The sequence below is a fragment of the Hibiscus syriacus genome, unplaced genomic scaffold (assembly GCF_006381635.1).
Source record: "Hibiscus syriacus cultivar Baekdansim isolate YM2019G1 unplaced genomic scaffold, ASM638163v2 tig00004205_pilon, whole genome shotgun sequence".
Classification (NCBI taxonomy): Eukaryota; Viridiplantae; Streptophyta; class Magnoliopsida; order Malvales; family Malvaceae; genus Hibiscus; species Hibiscus syriacus.
Genome location: NW_024062006.1, coordinates 155945 through 175216, shown reverse-complemented (window position 1 = coordinate 175216; position 19272 = coordinate 155945). Strand labels below are relative to the sequence as shown.

Here is a 19272-nt window from a genome sequence, read left to right as displayed (position 1 = left end):
ACATTTTATTTCGATCATTGAACTTTCAATTGTTAAGTTTCAACTTTCAATTATTCACATTATTTATTTATTATAATATAATCATTAAATCGTTTGCTAATTTATTGACGATTACAGTTTTATGACGTCTAAATTATACAAAATGTTATTTAGCCCCTATATAGATGGAACTATGTTCAGTGTAGAGGGTCTCCTATCCAAAAAAGAAATTATTCCATTACATATTTAGTCATTTTCAGTTCCAAAATTAATTAAATTAAGCATTGTCCCTAAATTTGTTCGTTCAATTATATTTAAGATTTTTTTCAATTTTAAGATTAATTGAAATAGTTGTAACAAATATTAATTAGATACACGTTAAATTTAAAGTTAGATAATTAAATCTTAGTTCTTTTATTTTTATAATTTTAATGTTATTTAGTTCTCTATTATTTTCTAATTTTAAACAAATTACTTTTTTCTAATTTTTTATTAATTCGAGTAAGTATATTACAATATATATTTTTTTTTTATTAATTCGGGTAAGTATATTACAATATATGTTCAAAGAACACTCATAAGCTCGTAGCTATTCTTATTTTTTATGCTCGAACCCATGATTTTAAGGGATAATAACAATTCTTTTATTACCGATATTGTTTGGTTACTTCATGCTTCTAATTTAAAATAAAAATACTTTTAAGTCTTTATAATTTTACAATTAGAAAATTTAAATAAAAACAAGACATATTGAACAGTTTTTTTTGTCTAATACGACAGCCCAAAAAATATAATTAGAGAAATAGGGCAAACTTTTAATTTGGGATATAAGGTATTTTTTACGGTGCTTGGAACTCATCAGGATGATGAATTTCAATAAAAATATTTTTTTAAAAATTATTACCCTAATGTGATAAAAATTAATAAAAAATATTTTATTAGAACTCGCCACTTCAAGGTGACGAATTTAAATAAAACAATATTATTTAGATAAACTCATTACCTTGACGTGACGAATTCTTTAAACAATATAACAAATACGTATATTTCAAATTAAAAAATCTAGCAATCCTATTTTCTCAATTATATTTTTCGACTGCCGTATAGGCCTAAAGAACCCACATTGAACCCATAGCTGAAGCCCAAATTCAAAACCCCGGCTCCTTAAACCTCGCTTTGAAATCCGGGTAGAAAGGCGACTCTGGAGACAGACAGCTGCAATGGAAGAAGAATACGAAGAGGAAGCGACGGCGGCACCGTCGAATCCCCGAGGTCGCCACATAAAAGAAAAGATCTCTTAAAAACAAAGCACTCTCCGTTTCTTTCAACAAGAAGGATCTCAGGTACCATACCACACGCACAACACATTCTTTATTTCCACCATAGTCTATGGATATAAAAGCTACATTATTTTACTTTTCTTTTTATTGATAATCGGAGAATTGACAAGGGTAACTGGGTTTCACAAGAGGAAGAAGAAGCGAAGAAAAGAAGCCCAGAAGAAGCAAGAGCAGGCTGAACGACGCAAGCGTATTGAACAGCGCAAAAAGGTTTTCCCTTTCTTCTCCGATTTCTTTAAATTAAAATGTTCTAGAATAAGCTGTTTTATTTTGATTCAGATGTCTTAAAACTGCAGCTAATATTGTTAATTTTACTATTTTTGCCTTAATGGTTGAATTATTATGGTTGCTGTAGCATTGCTTCTAACAGATAAAGGAAATAGGTTCATTGAATCCATTGCCCTATACAGGTAGAAACTAATTATCTTAGGCATCACAATTTGAACTTGATGAACTTACTATTAAATTGGTGATTTCTCTAGAATCCACTCTGAAAGGATTGACACCAGTAATCTGCCGATGAGATTTTAATTAACATGCGAATCAATTGACGCAAACATTGTGCTTGTGATTCATTCTGACCTCAGTTTACACCTGTTTAAAGTTCAAGGAGATTATACTTACGTTGCCCCGATTCTTTATGTTCCCTAAAGTACCAATGTCTGACGCCCTTATTGCCCAAATATTTGGGCATGTGTGTGAGGCATGATTCTCCAAATACATAGAAAAACATAGAAAACATTGAGCACTCCATGTAAAACTCATACTGGTATCTGGCGCTCTCCCTTTTGTCCAAGTAACATAGTAGGATATGCAAGGAATTGAGAGATATCTATGGGAGTTCATATATATGCTGATAATTCTAGTAGATTCTAGTTTTCAGTGTTTTTGTTTGTTGCACTTTCTACTTAGTTTTATGTTGGTATTTTGCTTTCTCATCTAACTTGAAAATAATCTTAACTTTGGTTGGTGAATTCAACAGAGAAAGTTAGAAAAAGAATTTGCCCTATATGGAGGAGCACTTCCCAGCACAGGTTCAGAACCTGATGGAGTTGATGAGAACAATGAGGATGAAGAAAGAGATCCAACTGCATCAGTTTCTGGTATTTTTCTAATCCTACTAGCTGATGGATTCACAAGCTACTAAAATGTTTATTGACTATTGAGAACAATAATTTTCATTCTTTCAATTGCTCATATTGCACTGTGACATTTTGATGATGCAAAACATAAACCTGTTCATCTTATCATGTGATTGGCTTCTGTTTATTGGTGGAAGGGACAACAAAGTATGATGGTGAAAACATGCTGTCACTGTGATTACGAGCAAGATCTCGCACAAGGAAGAAGAAGACTTTAACAGTAAAAGTACTCAGACACTGAGATCAGTTGGAGATAAAGTTGATAGAAAACAATCCTTGCCTGTGAGTAAAAGTAAACCCTTCAAGAAAGTTGCAAAACACAGATTTAAGCCACCGAGTAAAAGAGAGGGGAAGAAACGGAACAGGAACAGGCATTGATGACTACCTCGAACAAAAAAGTTGCTAGTCATGGATACCAGATGCTATTTCACATGGAGAAGGGTAATTCAAGTTTAACAACCTTAAGGAATTGGCAATCTGCAAGTAACCCTTAGGTTATCCGCATCTTGTTTTTTCTTCTATTGCTTAGTTTGAAGTTTATTTCAGCAATTTATAATTTATTCCCATTTCTCTTTTGAATTCAAATATGGAAGACGTTTTAAAATCCTTTTGAGTTCGGATTTTTGACTTTTCCATCAAATCTATGTTTAAATATTCGGTTTTAATGACTCGTGATTTTTATATATATCCTAAATTATTTAAATTTATCATCACCAGACTTCAAAAAGTGTTATAATAAAATTATAGTTAAAATTATACATAAGAATGATTTAGTATGTTTGAATTTAAACAAACAGTGATCCAAATAAGAAAACTATTTTTTTTCTTCATATTTTAGCGTAAAGTCCACAAGACGGTAGAGGACAGAATTTCATTGTTGAAAAGAAAAACTCTTCTGTCTATCGTCCTATAATGTGGTTGGATAAGTAATCCCGTTTGTTTTGTCTGATTAAGAAGAAAGGATCGAAAGTTGCTGCTTTGCCGTTTTCTTTGATGAACGATGATTAGTTTTCGCCTGTTTCTGTTTGTAGAAAATTTGGTTAAAGCACAGCAAATCAGCAATGGAAGTTAGCTTAAACAGACAGACTGACTGAAACCTAAGAGATCCTGCTTTGATAAACAGACCCACAGAGAAATATTTCGATTATGATTATTTATGGATGATATCAGTATCACGGGCATCATGCGAAATCGACAGCCCATCACGTACGTACCGGAATCAGCAATGATTACCCGTTTTACTGAAGTTGAAATTTGTGCAAATAAATACAAGATAAGTACTACGATAGCGAGATTCCCTAATCCAACGGCTCTGGTAAAACGAAGAGCGGAGCAGAGGCGACCGTTCGAGATTATGATGCGACTCCCGAACCGAAACAGATTAGTCATAGTGCCTAAGCCGTCACTGTGAGGGACTATGTCGACAACACACTAACATTAACGAAAGTTCGCCCACCTTTCCTCCAAACTTTTTTTCATCCTAAAATCCAATTCGCTCTCTTTTTCTCACCTTTTACCTTGAAATTAAAAAGAAAAAGGAAGACAGAAATTTGATTCCTTTTTTGGTGGATAAAATCGAGTCACATTCAGGGAAGAGAGAAGAGAAGTTTGTTGTGTTAGTTTCTCGGGAACCAAACAGGCGGGATTTGAAAAATGCAAATGACGTAATGGCGAGAGAAAAAAGAAGTCTAGATTCGAGTTCTGCCGATGAAGGGCCTGATAGGAAACGACCTGGTCTTGCCAGGTCTCTGTTTCCCCTTTCTTACAACTCTCAAATCAAACGTTTTGTTGATTTTGTCTTATTTGTTTTGATGGCAGGAAACAAGTTTAATTGAATTCTGAGTAAACTGAATCTGATAAAAAAAGCTCTGCATTAAATGCCGTAAGAAGTTGTGGGAATGGCCAAAATATGTGGAGATTTTTTTTTATTTTTTTATTATTCCGGTTTAAATATTGAATAAAAACATTAGACAAGTAGGAGGAGGAGGTTATATACGAAAAGAAGCACGGAGGCCATAGTTGCTATGTTTTATTGGGGTGCATTGTTTGCGCCAAATGAAAAATGGAGCATGGGTGTTGATGCCGTTGCTGACACAACTGAAAACTTAAAAAGAAATGAAACTTGGATTTCTTGACTATTAACTTGTTTTTAATATATGAAAAGAAACAACTTTACCAATATTGCCTATTAAGGAATCTATATCAGATGTATAGTTCTAACTGGTATTTGGTTCATCTTTGTGTCGAACTTCTGCTAGTTTTTCTTTGGGTGGGAAAATGCTTAAAAAGGTTGTTTTATTAACATAAAGCTTTGACGTCGATGCAGTGTGATTGTTGAAGCGCTGAAGGTGGATAGTCTGCAGAAGCTTTGCTCATCACTGGAGCCTATTCTTCGAAGAGTTGTAAGATTCTGGATTTTATACCTGTTTTAATGTTCTTACTCGATTATATTCTCATTTGGAGGATTATGTTCTATAATCTTACAATTCATACGCTCTTGGCAATATGAACAGGTTAGTGAAGAAGTGGAACGTGCTTTAGCAAAGCTGGGCTCAGCCAAGCTTGCTGCAAAGTATGAAATCCCTTTTCTTTTTTTCTCTAAATCTTGTAATGATATGTTGTTAACCCGTTATTGATGCACTTTACCCTGCATTGTTCCAGTTGCCAATGCAGGTCTTCTCCTAAGTGGATAGAAGGATCTGATGGAAGAAATTTACAGTTGCACTTTAAATCCAGGTTGTCCCTTCCTCTGTTTACCGGAGGGAAGGTCGAAGGAGAGCAAGGTGCTGCTATCCATGTTGTCTTGGTTGACACAAACACAGGTCATGTTGTTACATGCGGTCCAGAATCTGTGGCAAAACTCGATGTCGTTGTGATTGAGGGTGATTTCGACAATGAAGATGATGACAACTGGACCGAAGAAGAATTTGACAGTCGTATTGTCAAGGAGCGTGAAGGGAAAAGGCCACTTCTAACCGGAGAACTGCAGATATATTGAAGGATGGTGTAGGAACACTAGGGGAGTTAACATTTACAGACAACTCGAGCTGGATTAGGAGCAGGAAGTTCAGGCTTGGGCTAAAGGTTTCTCCTGGCTGCTGTGAAGGCATCCGTATTCGTGAAGCGAAAACCGATGCCTTCACTGTTAAGGATCACCGGGGAGAGTGTGAGTACCTTAACTTTGGTCATAAAAGATAGCATCCGTAATTCCGTATTTGTGAAGTGAAACAAACTTTGATTATTTGAAAGCTGACAGTAAATCATTGCCTTTTTTTCTTTTCCCTTAATAGTATACAAGAAACACTATCCGCCTGCATTAAACGATGAAGTCTGGAGATTGGAGAAGATTGGCAAAGATGGATCATTTCACAAGAGGCTGAATAAAGCTGGAATTTTTACTGTTGAAGACTTTCTACGACTTGTGATTAGGGACTCGCAAAGGCTGAGAAATGTAAGGCTTCTTTGTCTTCTCCTCTCTGAATCATATTTTATTGTTCCTTTTTCTGTAACTAAATTTTGACCCATTTCTTGTAGATTCTTGGAAGTGGAATGTCTAATAAGATGTGGGATGTTCTGGTGGAACATGCAAGAACTTGTGATCTAAGCGGGAAACTTTATGTTTATTACCCTGATGATATGAGGAGTGTTGGCATAGTCTTCAACAACATCTACGAGCTGAGTGGCTTAATTGCCAATGGGCAATTTTATGCAGCTGATTCTCTCGCAGACAATCAGAAGGTAAAAATAAACTTGCATTTACTTCAAACCCATTTACCCTAATTTTCAGTATGATTTAATTGTTTTGTTCATGCAGGTTTACGTGGATGCTTTAGTGAAGAAAGCATACAAAAATTGGATGCACGTTATAGAGTATGATGATAAATCTCCGCTAGACCCTAAGGAAGAAGCAGTGCAGGTCCTTCACAAGCCAGTGCTCAAATGGATCTTCAAGGCTATCCAATTTCCATCAACCAGCAAGAGACTTTACCTACCCTGACTGTTCCAGTTCCTTCTGAGCATCCTCCTATGGATTCTAGTCTAAATGTTGGAGGTAGTAAATTCTTCACTGAGCCTGAATGTCAATTCATATGAATTTTTCATTTTTCAAGACAACATATTCATGCTGTCTGCATTTCAGCTTGCCCTACTGTTATTTGTATATTTTATTTTGACGGTGTTCTCTGTCTCTCTAGATTATGACGATAATATGGCTGCGAGGTTGTCGTTGCAATCACAAAATGTGCATCTTCATGCTCAGACTCAATACAATGCTGCTTCATTTAATCTACATAGCCCCATGGTTGGTTCTACACACCATGTTCAGGTTCCAGGAGATGATAACGAGATAGCTCTTGGTCCATCTCGGTCATCCATTCCAGGTTTTCATGATGGTGGGACATCAAGTATTCCAACTTATAAGGCAATAGATGATTTCTTATCGGAGGAGGAGATTAGAATGAGAAGTAGTGAAATGCTTGATAATGAAGATATGCAACATTTGCTTCGTATCTTTAACATGGGAAGCCATTGCCATACCACTGCTCCCTTTAATGCTATTGAAGACGGTAATCCGTATTCTGCACCATATATGCCCACTCCATCCCTGACTTACGGTTTCGATAATGAAGCTTCTCGCTCATCAGGCAAAGCTGTAGTGGGGTGGCTCAAGCTTAAGGCTGCTCTGAGATGGGGAATCTTCATTAGGAAAAAAGCCGCTGAAAGGAGAGCACACCTTGTTGAGTTGGATGATCCGTAAAGACTTTCTGCTTGTACATTTCTCGTCTGTACGGTAAGCTTTTAGAATTAGTATGTTTTTAGTTCATACTTCATAGGCTCGAAATGTTATAACGGTGGATCGTCTCTGCTGTGAGTCAAAGTAGAAGATGCAATAAGATGTATAGTACTAGCATCTATACTCTGTATTGTATTCTGAAATAAAAAAGGGCATGTTTATTAGCGGTAGTGATTAGATGGCCTGAGCAAAATCTCAGTGTTGCATAATTGAATTATATGTATATTTACCCTACACCTTTCTTCCTGCGTTACAATGACGGTTCATAAAAAGGAAAAATAAAAAGAAAGAAGGATTCATCGTCTCAATAGTGGCAATAATTATGTCTTTCTTTTCAGTTTTCTGGTGCTTAAAGACATTTTCCACGAGGAGGTATTTCTTTTCGAGGGGTGAGTGCATGGACTGCTACTAAAGGATTGGTTGTAAAATGCTTTTTTACGTTGTTGGAGGTGACATTAAAAAGTGTAAAATCCAATTACAGTTCAGAACAAGTAGCGCACGGGGATCTGGTCCCCAACTCATCCCTTTCATGTGTCTTTTCATTTTCTGCACATCTCGATCGTCGCTCTCTTGTTTTCTTCTGACTTCGAGCCCTAACCCGGGTAGAATCTGCCAAATTTAGCAATTGAAAATTGTGGATACGATTATACCAGTTGAAGGGGTAATTCATAGAAAACAATAGTATGAATTGATGTCTTTGTTATACGGAAAGAAGCATACAAATTGTTCATCAAGAGATGGAGAATGACGCACCCGATTGGAGTGGTGTCAGTGGACTTAAACCCCACATGAACAGATGAAATAGATGTGATGTTAGAGATCCACCTAGAAGGTGGGCAGATTTTGTTGGATAATTATTACTCTAATACAAACTCCTATATCTCAATACCGACAAATATAAATAGTAAAGAAATAAAATAACATATTTCTAAGTATAAATTGATGGCTGATGATAGGCTAATATTATTTGAAAAACCCTCCATGAAACAGACGTATGCATGGCGCTCTGTCCCTACAATGGCATCAAATTCTTCTGCACTTTTACTTTTCTTTTTATTTCTTTAGCCGAAAGAAAGGGAATTATTCTTATAATCAGAAGGTAGAAGAGAATAAAGGGGTCCTCTCTTTCCCTTTTAACCTTGCAAGCATTGGAAAAGCTCCAAGTATACCACTAGTAACATGCTTTTGTCAACAAGCTGTATGGACGTCAACATTATCATTGGGAAATACCTTAAAAAGCATAGATGTCAACTTGTTCAAGCTGGTCATAAAAGTGGGAGAAGGTGGAAATCATTCACTTTAATATGCAATTCAAAACCAGCCTCTTTATCCAGTAACATAGACCAAATATATTATGATCCAACCGAATGAATAACTTAGAACCACTATACTTCAAAGACTGGGATCGAACCCGGGTCATCCGGGTGAGAGGAGGTACAAAGACTCATGTTGTTCTTAACTTGCTATATAATATTCAACACTGGTTTTTTCTAGTCTTCTTGTAAAAGGTTTTATCAATATAGGAAATAAAGGGCATATCCTCTCCATTGTCCAAACGCCACTGTTTGGTGCCGGATACTGAGATATGTGAATGGGATATTGCAGGGATCGTGAGTCTGCTTTGACGTTCACCTTATCTGAAGAAACTAGTAATTAATTTGTATTACTGAGACAACTCTAAGGTAAGACCATTGCTCCTCTTTCTTTGAATATACGAAAAATGATGCAGCTTGAACTATGGGAAATCAATAGATATTGAATAGTGATTTCTGTGTGATAAGATTGGTGTTTTTTAGATTTGACTAGCGATTACTGTTGGGACTGGAGGAGACAAACTAGTATACATACAAGTCGAGCAATATTGCAAATTAACACCACTCACCCTAGCAAAACTAAAATGAGGCTTACATCATTTCAAGTGCAGATTCCATATATTACGTTCAATGCAAGATTTAAGACAAACCCAAGAATCGACGGTAGGTTTTTTTCCCTTTAGATTTTGTGTTTCGAAAGAAATCAGATACTTTCGTTCCAGTTAAACTAAATTTGCAACTTTCTAATTTAGAAAGAACACACTCATATCATGCTATGTTCTCTGTCCTGTTTCCTTACAATTATTGCTGATGTCTTTCTATAGTTTTCTCGTTTCTGTTTTCTGGCTTATATACATATACAAATGCACGCATATTTCCTTTGGCATGCATATTACTTTATTTCTTTTCAAGTTCCAAGGAGTATTAAGTGTGAATAAATAGGCCCCAAGATTAGTATAGTTGGGCCAACTTATGAGATACAAAAGAAATAGAAAAAACCCACGTAAAGCGGGTTTACAACCAAACAAATTAATAGACGTATAGCTTGAAATTCTCTAATTGTTAAGACCTGATGTGTACTTTTGTCTACTTGCATTTTGAGTTTGATCAGAGTTTTTTCGAATCTTATGAATTTGATAAAGTTTATGAAATTTCTGCTCAGCAAGGAAAAAAGTGCCCAAGAAGGTAGCTATCCATGAACAGAGTGGCGCTCTTCGTAAATCCTGGAAAATTTCTGGATCAAACAAGAATATGGAATTGGAAAGTGATAAGAGAAACCAGATTATTTTGATCCTCTCGAGTGGCATTCCTTAAATGCACTATCCCATTACAGTTTTCTCAATAATTTTCTTTGAATCCGGGACTTTTCACAGTTTATCTCTTGATAGGTGACGCTTAGCAGGTTTGGAATTTAAATTTCAGTATCTGTAATCTCTTCACCTATAATTAGTTAGACCATATCCCCTTTATACCAAGAAAGAAGAAAGAAGTTATTCTTTTTCTTAACAATTTTTTTATAGTAATTTGGGGTGATAAGTAGTATATATTTATGATCTTTCTTAACCATCGATAACGACGTAACTTTTGGAACCTAAGACCTCAAAAAAAGAATAATGGGTATGCAAAAAAAAATTCTTTTTTATAAAATAATGGTATACACTTGCCCCTATGACGATTTAGGGTATCTACACCTGATAGTTTGATTCGTGCAAAATAAAACTCCTTTTAGCCACTAAAACCGCTCAATATATTTTTTGAATATATCAACAATTTTAATCAAGATGAATATGTTTATATGAAATAAATTTGGATTAAGCTCATGCTTCATCATAGTACTACATTCTAAATGTATAATAAATTTTCATAAAAGTTAATTTACAATCGTAATTTTACTTAAAATTGAAATGGGCACTACGAAATAAAAATAGGATAAATTATAAATTTATGCATTGAATTTTATTTTTTTCCATTTCATTCAATGTACATTCAAAAATTTTAATTTACTCATTAACCTTTATAAATTAAAACTTTTTAGTCACTCTCCGTTAATTTTCTAACGACACTATGATATGAAAATATAGACTAAAACGATGTTGTTTTGGATTCATACATAAAATTATATTTAATTCAAAATGACGTTATTTTGAATTCTTACGAGAACTTATATTTTTTTCATTTATTCTCTCTTCTCTCTTTATCTAAACCAATTTAAAATCCGACTACCGTATTAGCTGTTATTCTGGTTACCATCAATCACAATCGTCGGAGGGCGATGAGTCAATTTCTTTTTACCAAACTCGCATTGTAAGTGAAGTCTCTAGTAAAGTGTGGTGTCGTTAGAATTTGGTAGGAAACGGTTAGAGAGTTTGTTAGATTACTGGTTTCCTCAACAAACTCTACTATAGCAATTTGTATAAATAAGCTGGTCCTCTCTTAAAGAGAGTACAGATCTTTTCAATAACCTCTCTTTCTCCATTTTAAAACGGTATCAATCGCCATTAATCTTGGAGTGTAACTGCTACGTTTTAATTCTTTTGTTGTTGACGAAAGTTCAAGATGCTCGTCCAAATTCTTTTGTGATATGGTTGTTTACTATGGTGCTGCTGTGATCATTGAGGAAGAACGCTATAGGTGCAATCAAGTAGGTGACTCAAAAATCGGTCTTGAACTGATTTGTTTTTAATCGAAAGAATTTTATCTCCTATATTGAATTAGCTAAGGAGTAAATAGATGAATTCGATCAGTTTCGTTAAGATTCTTTATACTCATCTCTGCTTTGGTATGTGCATCAGTCTTTCAGTCTATAGCTTTGTTTCAAGCATTATCCGTTGAATCATGTGGCCATATGACTCGTGGTGATTCATTGTTTGAGGAACGGATTAGCGATTGTTAGGTATCCTTCTTTGATCGAAGACTGTGTCTCGTTGATTTTTGTGTCCTTGAGACTCTATAGCAGTTCTTCTGGATTGCACTTTGTTTTTTTTCTGTTTCTTCTGGATTGCTCTCTGTTAGTTATGATTTCAGTGTGATTATTGGTTTCTAATGGTTGAATTAGTAAGTGATCTTTGTTGGCTTGTGGTTCTGTCCGTAAACTGTTAGCTTTTTTGTTTGGAAGAGTGTATTTGCTTCAAGGATGACAAATGGCTTCCATTCCTAGTGGGAGTTTAACTATTATTATTTCGAGCCCATATTCTATTCACCATCTTCCCAAAATTGATACTGTCAAGTTGTCCAAAAACACTTACGTTATTTGGAAACATCAAGTAATGTTGATAAGTGATGGTTCTAGTCTAATCATTTATATTTTGGATGCCTCTCCTGTCCCAAGCCAGATTGTTGTAGATGATACAGGTCAATCTGTTGAAAATCCTGCATTCTAGCCGCATTGACAACAAGATAAACTTCTAGCTTCATGACTTTTGTCTGCTGTCAATCCTGAGGTCCCTCTACACCTCATAGGCCTTGACACTACTTGTGCTATTTGGAATATGTTGTCTCGTCTGTTTGCTGCAAGGTTTACTTCAAAAATTTCATCCCTACGTCGTAGTCTTCATTCATAAAAGAAGCAAGGTTTGTCTGTTAGTATCTCGAAAAATAAAATTAATTTGTAATACACTCAATTCCTCAAGGAGTGTGGTCACTGAACAAGAACAAGTCAGCGTGGTCCTTGTTGATTTATCTGTCGAGTTCGAATTTGTGATTGTTGTTGCCTCACGAGAAGCCTTATCCCTTGAGAATCTTAAAGAAATATTAGTTTTTGTGAGACCAGACAAAAAAAGTTTCTATCCGAGACTCTTCAAATTCATGCCAATCTAGTGGGTCGGATTGGACATCTAGTTCAAAAATGCTACTATATGTTTGATCATAGCTATCAAGGGAATATAACTACCTCAAATGAGTCTTATAGCGATGGTGGTTTGAATCGAAATAATTTTTCTGGTCATACTCAGAAGGTGGAAGCTCATTTTCAAGCTTACATGCATATTGTTAGATCAAATAATATGGTGTTTAATTCTTCAGTGGTCTCTTATCCTGGAATTCCACATCATGGGTCTATGGTTGGTTATTTTGGTCCTATAATGCCACCAATGTCTGGTTTGTATTCTCCAAATGGAATTGTTCCTTCATTGCTCAAAATAATCCTTTTGTAGCTGCTGCATCGCCACCTAATTCTGAGACTGTGTACTCCTAGTGCAAAAAAAAGTAGCATGGTATCCCAATTCTGGTGCCACTCATCACATCACAAAAGAGTTCTCTAATCTTCACGTCGACAAGACATACACAAGTAATAATTCCTTACTAATGGGTCATGGTGACAAAATTAGTATTGCTCGTGTTGGGCAAAGATCCTTATTGACATCTACTAAGTCTCTAAAGTTGCAGAATTTGTTACATGTTCCCGATATTAAAAAGAATTTATTATTTGTCTCTCAGTTAGCCCGTGATAACGATGTGTTTTTTTTTAAAATTTCACCCTTACAAATGTTTTGTTAAGGACTCTCAGAACAAGAGTACTCAGCTAGAGGGGAACCTCACGCCCGAAGGTTTGTACAAGTTGTAATCGCATGTGAAAACACTTTGTAAGCTAGGGCTTATAATGCATCTAAGTCTCACAATTCTTTGTTTTTGTGGAATCAACGTCTTGGGCATCCATTATTGAATTTTCTTAAGACTGTTTTACATTCTTGTAATATAAATGTCAGTGATAATAAACTGTCATTCGTTTGCTCATCGTGTTTACAAGGGAAGACACAAACTTCTGTTTCCATTGCCTACAACTAAGTATGATTCTCCTTTTCAGCTAGTTGTCTCGGAAGTGTGGAGACCAACACATGTTTCCATTGTCTGAGTGTCGTTGAAAGTCAGGAAATTTTATCCTTAGAGCTTAATTTCCAAGCAACTGACTTAAGCCAAATCCATTAGAAAATTCAATCAAGACATTATTCTCTAGCAGCATAACTCCATGGTAATAAACGAATTCCGTACCTATCAATCATCCTTTGTTATGGCGTTAACTCTTACTTCCCCATGATTAGAACTTTGCATCACATTGAAGTCTTTTGAATCGTTGAACTGAATGAGATTTTTATTTTGCAACCTTTGAATGATCTTCTTAAAGGTGAGACAATTTTCGATGGAATATCCGGAACATCACCGTAATATTCACAATGTGTGCTATCATGTACCACCTAAGGTATGAGGGTTTTAGAGGATACACTAGATATGGTGATACCATACACTAGATATCGTACCAATGTTTTCTTCGTACGAACTTGTCTGACTCCCAAATCTCTTATTAGACCTGTTGACTCATCCTTTCCTTTGCAGGTTAGAAAGACTGTTTCTCTGTCAATTTGTTGACGGTGGTGAAGTGACAACGGGGAAGCTAAGTCAGTTGCATCAGTATAAGGTCTGCTATTCTGTTAGATGTGTATTTTATCTAATATGAATATAAAATTCTTATTTTTTTTAAACCTTATTCAAGTCTATCTCTTTCGGAATAACTAAGTTTATTTTTTTACTTAGAATATGCTCTGAAGATATTATTTTGTTCCGTGCAACAATTCCTCAACCTTTTATGTTTTAATTGTTCCTTGAAATATTCCATGTGATTTCGTGCACAAGTATCGAAATATTCACAATTTTTGCTTATTTTTTCTTTACGTAAGAGAAATTATACACGTGATTCGTTTATATGAAGGACTTAAGGAAATAAAAAAGAATAGAAAAAAATGAACTCTAGCTGTCTCAAGTCTAGTAAATTTGGCAATATGGGACATTTGAGCTAGTCTTCAGCATTGCCTGCATGCTTTATTTATTCCGACATGTGGTCTTGCACTGTTTAGATATATTTATGTTTTTATTGATTAGATTTTTCAAACCATTACTCAATTACTAATAAGAATATAAAATAGATTTTCCCCCTCTAATACTGGTAATTGGCAATGTCAGAGAGGGTGTTACTGCTGGTAAGGCCGTCGGAATGGAAGTGGTTGTTGTGTTATCTTTTCCAGAGCAAGTTCATCTTTACACCCTGCCATTGAAGTGATAAACTCACTGCTTGATTTGCAACCTGAAAAATGGAGCCTACCTCCATTTCAACATTGTAAAGCTCTTGACACCTCCATCTTCTTCTTAAACCATGGTTAGTAACCTTGACTTACTAAACAATATTCATAAGAATATGATGCTATGATTTCATGGATAGAGGGAACTTTTCCAGCAGAACCTTGGTACATTGGTGGTACTGTCATTGAGGGATTTGATCGTGGCTCAAAAGTACTTGGAATCGCTACAGGCATATGATGAACTGCCATTGTTTTTTAAGCTTGTATTAATTTTTAAATTTGTTTGGCTTCTGAATGTTTGAGCTATTTTGCTTTGATGTAACATCAAGAGTGTTTGAAATTTGATCATATTTCAATCCTTATTTCATCTGTTTTGCTTCATATCATGTTTTTTTCTTATTTCATTGTTTTTTTCCAGCCAGTTCGTCAACCAAAGGTCATTTGAGTCCCCTTTCAGAACATCCATACAGGGTTATTTTTTGATTGGACTGGATTACTACGAGAGGTGTTTATAAAATGGTCACGAGTATTGGTTGGAACCCATATTCCAACAATACTGTAAAGGCTATAGTGAGTGCAATGGTAACTTGGTTGATCTTCCATTGTACTCGAAGCACAAGGGCGATCAATAGGGGAAGAACATAGGTCAAGTTGCCAGTCAATTGTGTCATTTATTATTTAAATTGAAAATTGATCTTCTAATGTTAATTATGATCTTAATCAATAACATTTTTTCATCTCATGTGTTTTTAAAGTGAATTTTCATCTTTTTCTTAAATGTAGATAAAAATAAATGATTATTTAAAAGTTATTTTAAAATTTATAGATGTAATTTATTGAATCATGACTAACTTAATGAATCGAAATTATGAAATAATTTCTCTTACTGTTAACATTAATTAATATATACTAAAGAAATTGGGTGTTGACGTGTGTTAAATGAATAAAATTCTGGAAAAGCCGTCAGCATCGAGTCTCAAAGGTCAGACAAAGCAATAGCTGCTAGGAATGGCAACGAATAGATTCAGGGCGGGTTTTGCTCATCCCGTCCCTGAAATCGAAATGAATTCTCTTTTTTAACCCCGACTTGATCTCTATCGAATTTTTTATCGAGGTGTTTTGTTTGAGATTTTTTATCCCTTCCTCGAACTTGACCCGAAATATTATACTCAAATTCGAATCTGAAAATATATATATATATAATTAATATAAAAAATATAAAATATTATATATATATATATAATCGGGGCGGAGATACCTTGCCCCGTCCCCGACCCAAAAAAATCCCTGAACAAATTTCTAATATCCGACCCGACATCATTCAAATTCGACCCGATCTAAACTTGACCGAATTTCGAGTTTTCTCGTCGGATTCGGGTCATTCTACCATCCCTAATAGCTGCTGCTATCATCCATGAAAAATATCATCAAGCTCATATCCAACTTACACGTGTACCTCCACCCGCATTCGAACATACACCGAAGGTGTTAAAAAGGAAAGAAGCTAACCGACTTGGCCGACCATGTCTCTCCAGCAGCACTCAAGTTGCGTCACCCATAAGCTAATCTTTTAACACGTGTTCCTTTCCAACGGCTAGTTTTTGGATTAACCGCCATGGTAGTATACACGCACGAGAGAGCGAAAAAGATCGGGAGGGAAATTATTTTACATTTTGTAGTTATCGAGTGGTTTCCAGATTTTTTTAAAAAAAAGTTAGATATTCTCCTATTTTAAAATATAAACTGCTTTTTTATCCGAACTTCACATCCTTAGGGTGCGTTTGGTTCACGGAATGTAATATTACCAGTGGGAATAAAAGATTACCAAGGAATAGGATTACTGGGAATGTTGTATTTTGTGTTTGGTTGGTACCGTGTTTGGTTAAAGGAATAAAAGATTATTGGAATGTATATTTGACCAAATTGTCCTTATTATATATTTGTATAATATTACAAATTGTAAAATATTTATATATTTTCTTTAAAAAATTAAATTCATAATATTTATATAATATTTTTACAAAATTAAAAATATAAAAAAGTTTTAATGAAAATGTAAAATTTTTTTAACCCCTAAACTTTATATAAAATTTTAATTATAGATTTTTTTTTGTAAATCTAAAATAATTTAAGGATAAATTTGTAATTTAACATTCGTAGAATTTTTATTATTCAATGACAGAAGAATGATATTTTTGAAAAAAAATAATAATTTAAGGGCATTTTAATCCAAAATGCCGGTAATGTTACAATACCTAAGGGAAGGGAGGTAATGACATTCCCGGTAATATACCCCAAAAAATCTACTATTGGTAATAAAACATTACCGGAAATGAGATTCCCGATCAACCAAACATGGGAATGTGGGATTCCCATGTCCTTGAACCAAACACCCCCTTAAAAGCAAACCTGTTTACACAAGGCAGTTAATTTGTTTCCTTTCCTTTGTTTAGCAGCAAAACATGCAGTCATCTTCTCTCAATTCTTAGGGTTTATCACATCTCTTTATCTAAAACAAAATCTTTTAAAAATCTAGCCTTTGAAGACTCTTTTCGAGTGGGGGTTTGATAAATTATCAAAACATTATAGGTTTTTTTTGGGGGGGGCAAATGGGTTTGGGCAGAGTATACCGTTCGTCTTCACTGAACTTGAAACACGGAGCAAATGGGGAGGAAGAGTCACGGTTAGGGTTCGTGAGATGCACGTTTGGATTGGGGAGGAAAAGAGTCGGGATATCATATGAGATGGAGGATTTAACGCCTCTTGATTCTGCAACCAAAGTTCCATTGTTGAAAAGGCAATGCAGCGAGAGGATGGTGGTGATGCTGACGGCTGATGATTACCAGGAAAAATCTGCTCTCGAATCACTTCCTCGAGATGTTCTTGTAAGTAGTTAGTATAAAAGTCCAAAGTTTTGTCTTTTTATTGCTTCCTATTTTTGGATTTGGAGTTGTGATCGATGAGAAAGATTTTTCTTTTGCAGATTAGGATTATTTGTGGTGTCGACCATGAAGATTTGAAGCAACTTTTTAATGTTTCTAAATCAATCAGAGAAGCTGTGAGTTTAGTAAAGCAGTCCAATTTGGGTTGTAAATTGTTCCATTTATAGATTAACACTAATTAATCTGATTTTGACTCTGATTAAGCCCTTCCTTTTTTTGTTTTGTTACAATTCCCAGACTGTAATTGCAAAGCAGTTATATTTTGCTTATAGCACACCAACAAAGGTGAAAGCTTCAAGAACGTCCATAGAATTGGAGGAACCATGTGAATTAGACGACATTGAAGCTCCAAATGCACCAAGGCAAATGAGGTCTCACAGGTCAATCAACAGGAAGAAACTTGTTGCTATTTCAGTGGCACTATTCGATTGACACGGAAAGTTTGTAAATATAGCTTGTAATAGTAACAGTGTAAATTGAAATGGGGTTGATTAGTGGATCTGGTCGTGGGATCTTTGTACATGGGTAGGATTCTTTACAAGCTATTTCTTCAAATGTTTCGTTGAAGATATGGTTTGTTTTTAGCTTTTGTTAGTATCTTTATGTACATAGAGAGAAAGGGCAATTCCAGATTCGGGAGTATTTGATTTGGGGGGCTCATCTTTACCATTCTGGTTTGATAAAGTCGTGATTGGAATGGACAAGTTGTTTTCAGTGATTATAACTCAATTATAATCACAGTGCCATGTTATCGGTAAGATAAATATGATCAGCATCGTTCCTCCAAGAGAATTTACATTTTGCAGTCAATGATATATCTATATTCTTGTGATTTATGACTGACCATAAGTATAGGAACTGGTTAACGAATGGGAGGCATTTCCCAATCCTCTTCCATCGGATAACCAACTCTTGAAGAGTGGGAGATCCATTGAATTTTGTTTACAAAAATTGAGCCAGAAAAGAAACTTATTATAGATTTTATGGGGGAATTAATTGGGAATCTGTGTAAGTTGAAGCAAGTGATTTTAGCTGTTCTCTGCTAGAATCAAGGAAGCCTTGATTTCAGCAATCAAAACTTGGTTTTTAAATAAGGTTTATCCATTGAGAAGTTTCATATAAATTGTCCTTTTAGCACTCAGTCTTGTATATTCCTTTCATTCGGTAAAATTAATCACCATTACTGACGCTTATCATTGGCAAAATTTCAGCTAATGGTAGAATTGTTAAAAGAATCTATTTTAGTGATTACCGGATTCTCATTACACAAACTTATCTTTGAATTCAATCTTGATATTCCATAATTTCAGCTCAGGTTTTATAGGCATGATGGGCTTCAAATGGTCCCGATCCACGTCATTCGCCACATGATTTCAATGCAATCGGCCCAACACCAAAGGTCCGCTAAATAAATATCATCATCTCATCACCCTTGAGTCACATTTTTGGATTCGTGGTAATCATTATAATTTTAGGGATACTAAGATTTTGTATTTGGTGGGTATTATTAATCATTAACTAGATACTTCCATTCCTAATCGCAGTAGCACCATCATTACATCTATTCTAGGTTTGGTGAAATGAGGCCGTTTATGTTTTTGTTTTTTCTTTCTTGAGCATCAATCCAATAAAACAATACAAAAGCTTAGTTTAAGCAACTTTCTGGTGAGCTATATCTTTCAAAGTTAAAGCAACC

General features: G+C 35.0%; 2 protein-coding genes, 1 long non-coding RNA gene and 1 pseudogene across 3 annotated transcripts; all 4 read left to right on the top strand.

Annotated features, from left to right (window-relative positions):
• Positions 1-1199: 1199 nt before the first annotated feature.
• LOC120192346 (ribosomal RNA-processing protein 17-like) lies at positions 1200-2808 on the top strand. Its single transcript, XM_039195137.1, has 4 exons — positions 1200-1251; positions 1420-1529; positions 2302-2422; positions 2590-2808. Exons 1-4 carry the CDS (start codon positions 1200-1202, stop codon positions 2637-2639), a joined length of 333 nt encoding a protein of 110 aa, XP_039051068.1. The 3' UTR covers positions 2640-2808.
• Positions 2809-4085: 1277 nt separating this feature from the next.
• Positions 4086-7518, top strand: LOC120192538 (annotated as a pseudogene).
• Positions 7519-9040: 1522 nt separating this feature from the next.
• On the top strand, positions 9041-9830 carry LOC120192559. Its single transcript, XR_005522784.1, has 2 exons — positions 9041-9229; positions 9729-9830. It is a non-coding gene; the product is annotated as an uncharacterized LOC120192559 (long non-coding RNA).
• Positions 9831-17175: 7345 nt separating this feature from the next.
• On the top strand, positions 17176-18144 carry LOC120192549 (F-box protein SKIP27-like). Its single transcript, XM_039195310.1, has 3 exons — positions 17176-17519; positions 17618-17692; positions 17814-18144. Exons 1-3 carry the CDS (start codon positions 17244-17246, stop codon positions 18006-18008), a joined length of 546 nt encoding a protein of 181 aa, XP_039051241.1. The 5' UTR covers positions 17176-17243; the 3' UTR covers positions 18009-18144.
• The last annotated feature ends 1128 nt before the right edge of the window (positions 18145-19272 follow it).

Coding starts and splice junctions, on each gene's coding strand:
- LOC120192346 (XM_039195137.1), top strand. CDS start 1,200: ATGGAAGAAGAATACGAAGAGGAAGCGACGGCGGCACCGTCGAATCCC. Junction 1,530..2,301: donor GTATTGAACAGCGCAAAAAG/GTTTTCCCTTTC, acceptor TGAATTCAACAG/AGAAAGTTAGAAAAAGAATT. Junction 2,423..2,589: donor TCCAACTGCATCAGTTTCTG/GTATTTTTCTAA, acceptor GCTTCTGTTTAT/TGGTGGAAGGGACAACAAAG.
- LOC120192549 (XM_039195310.1), top strand. CDS start 17,244: ATGGGTTTGGGCAGAGTATACCGTTCGTCTTCACTGAACTTGAAACAC. Junction 17,520..17,617: donor CACTTCCTCGAGATGTTCTT/GTAAGTAGTTAG, acceptor TTTCTTTTGCAG/ATTAGGATTATTTGTGGTGT. Junction 17,693..17,813: donor CTAAATCAATCAGAGAAGCT/GTGAGTTTAGTA, acceptor TACAATTCCCAG/ACTGTAATTGCAAAGCAGTT.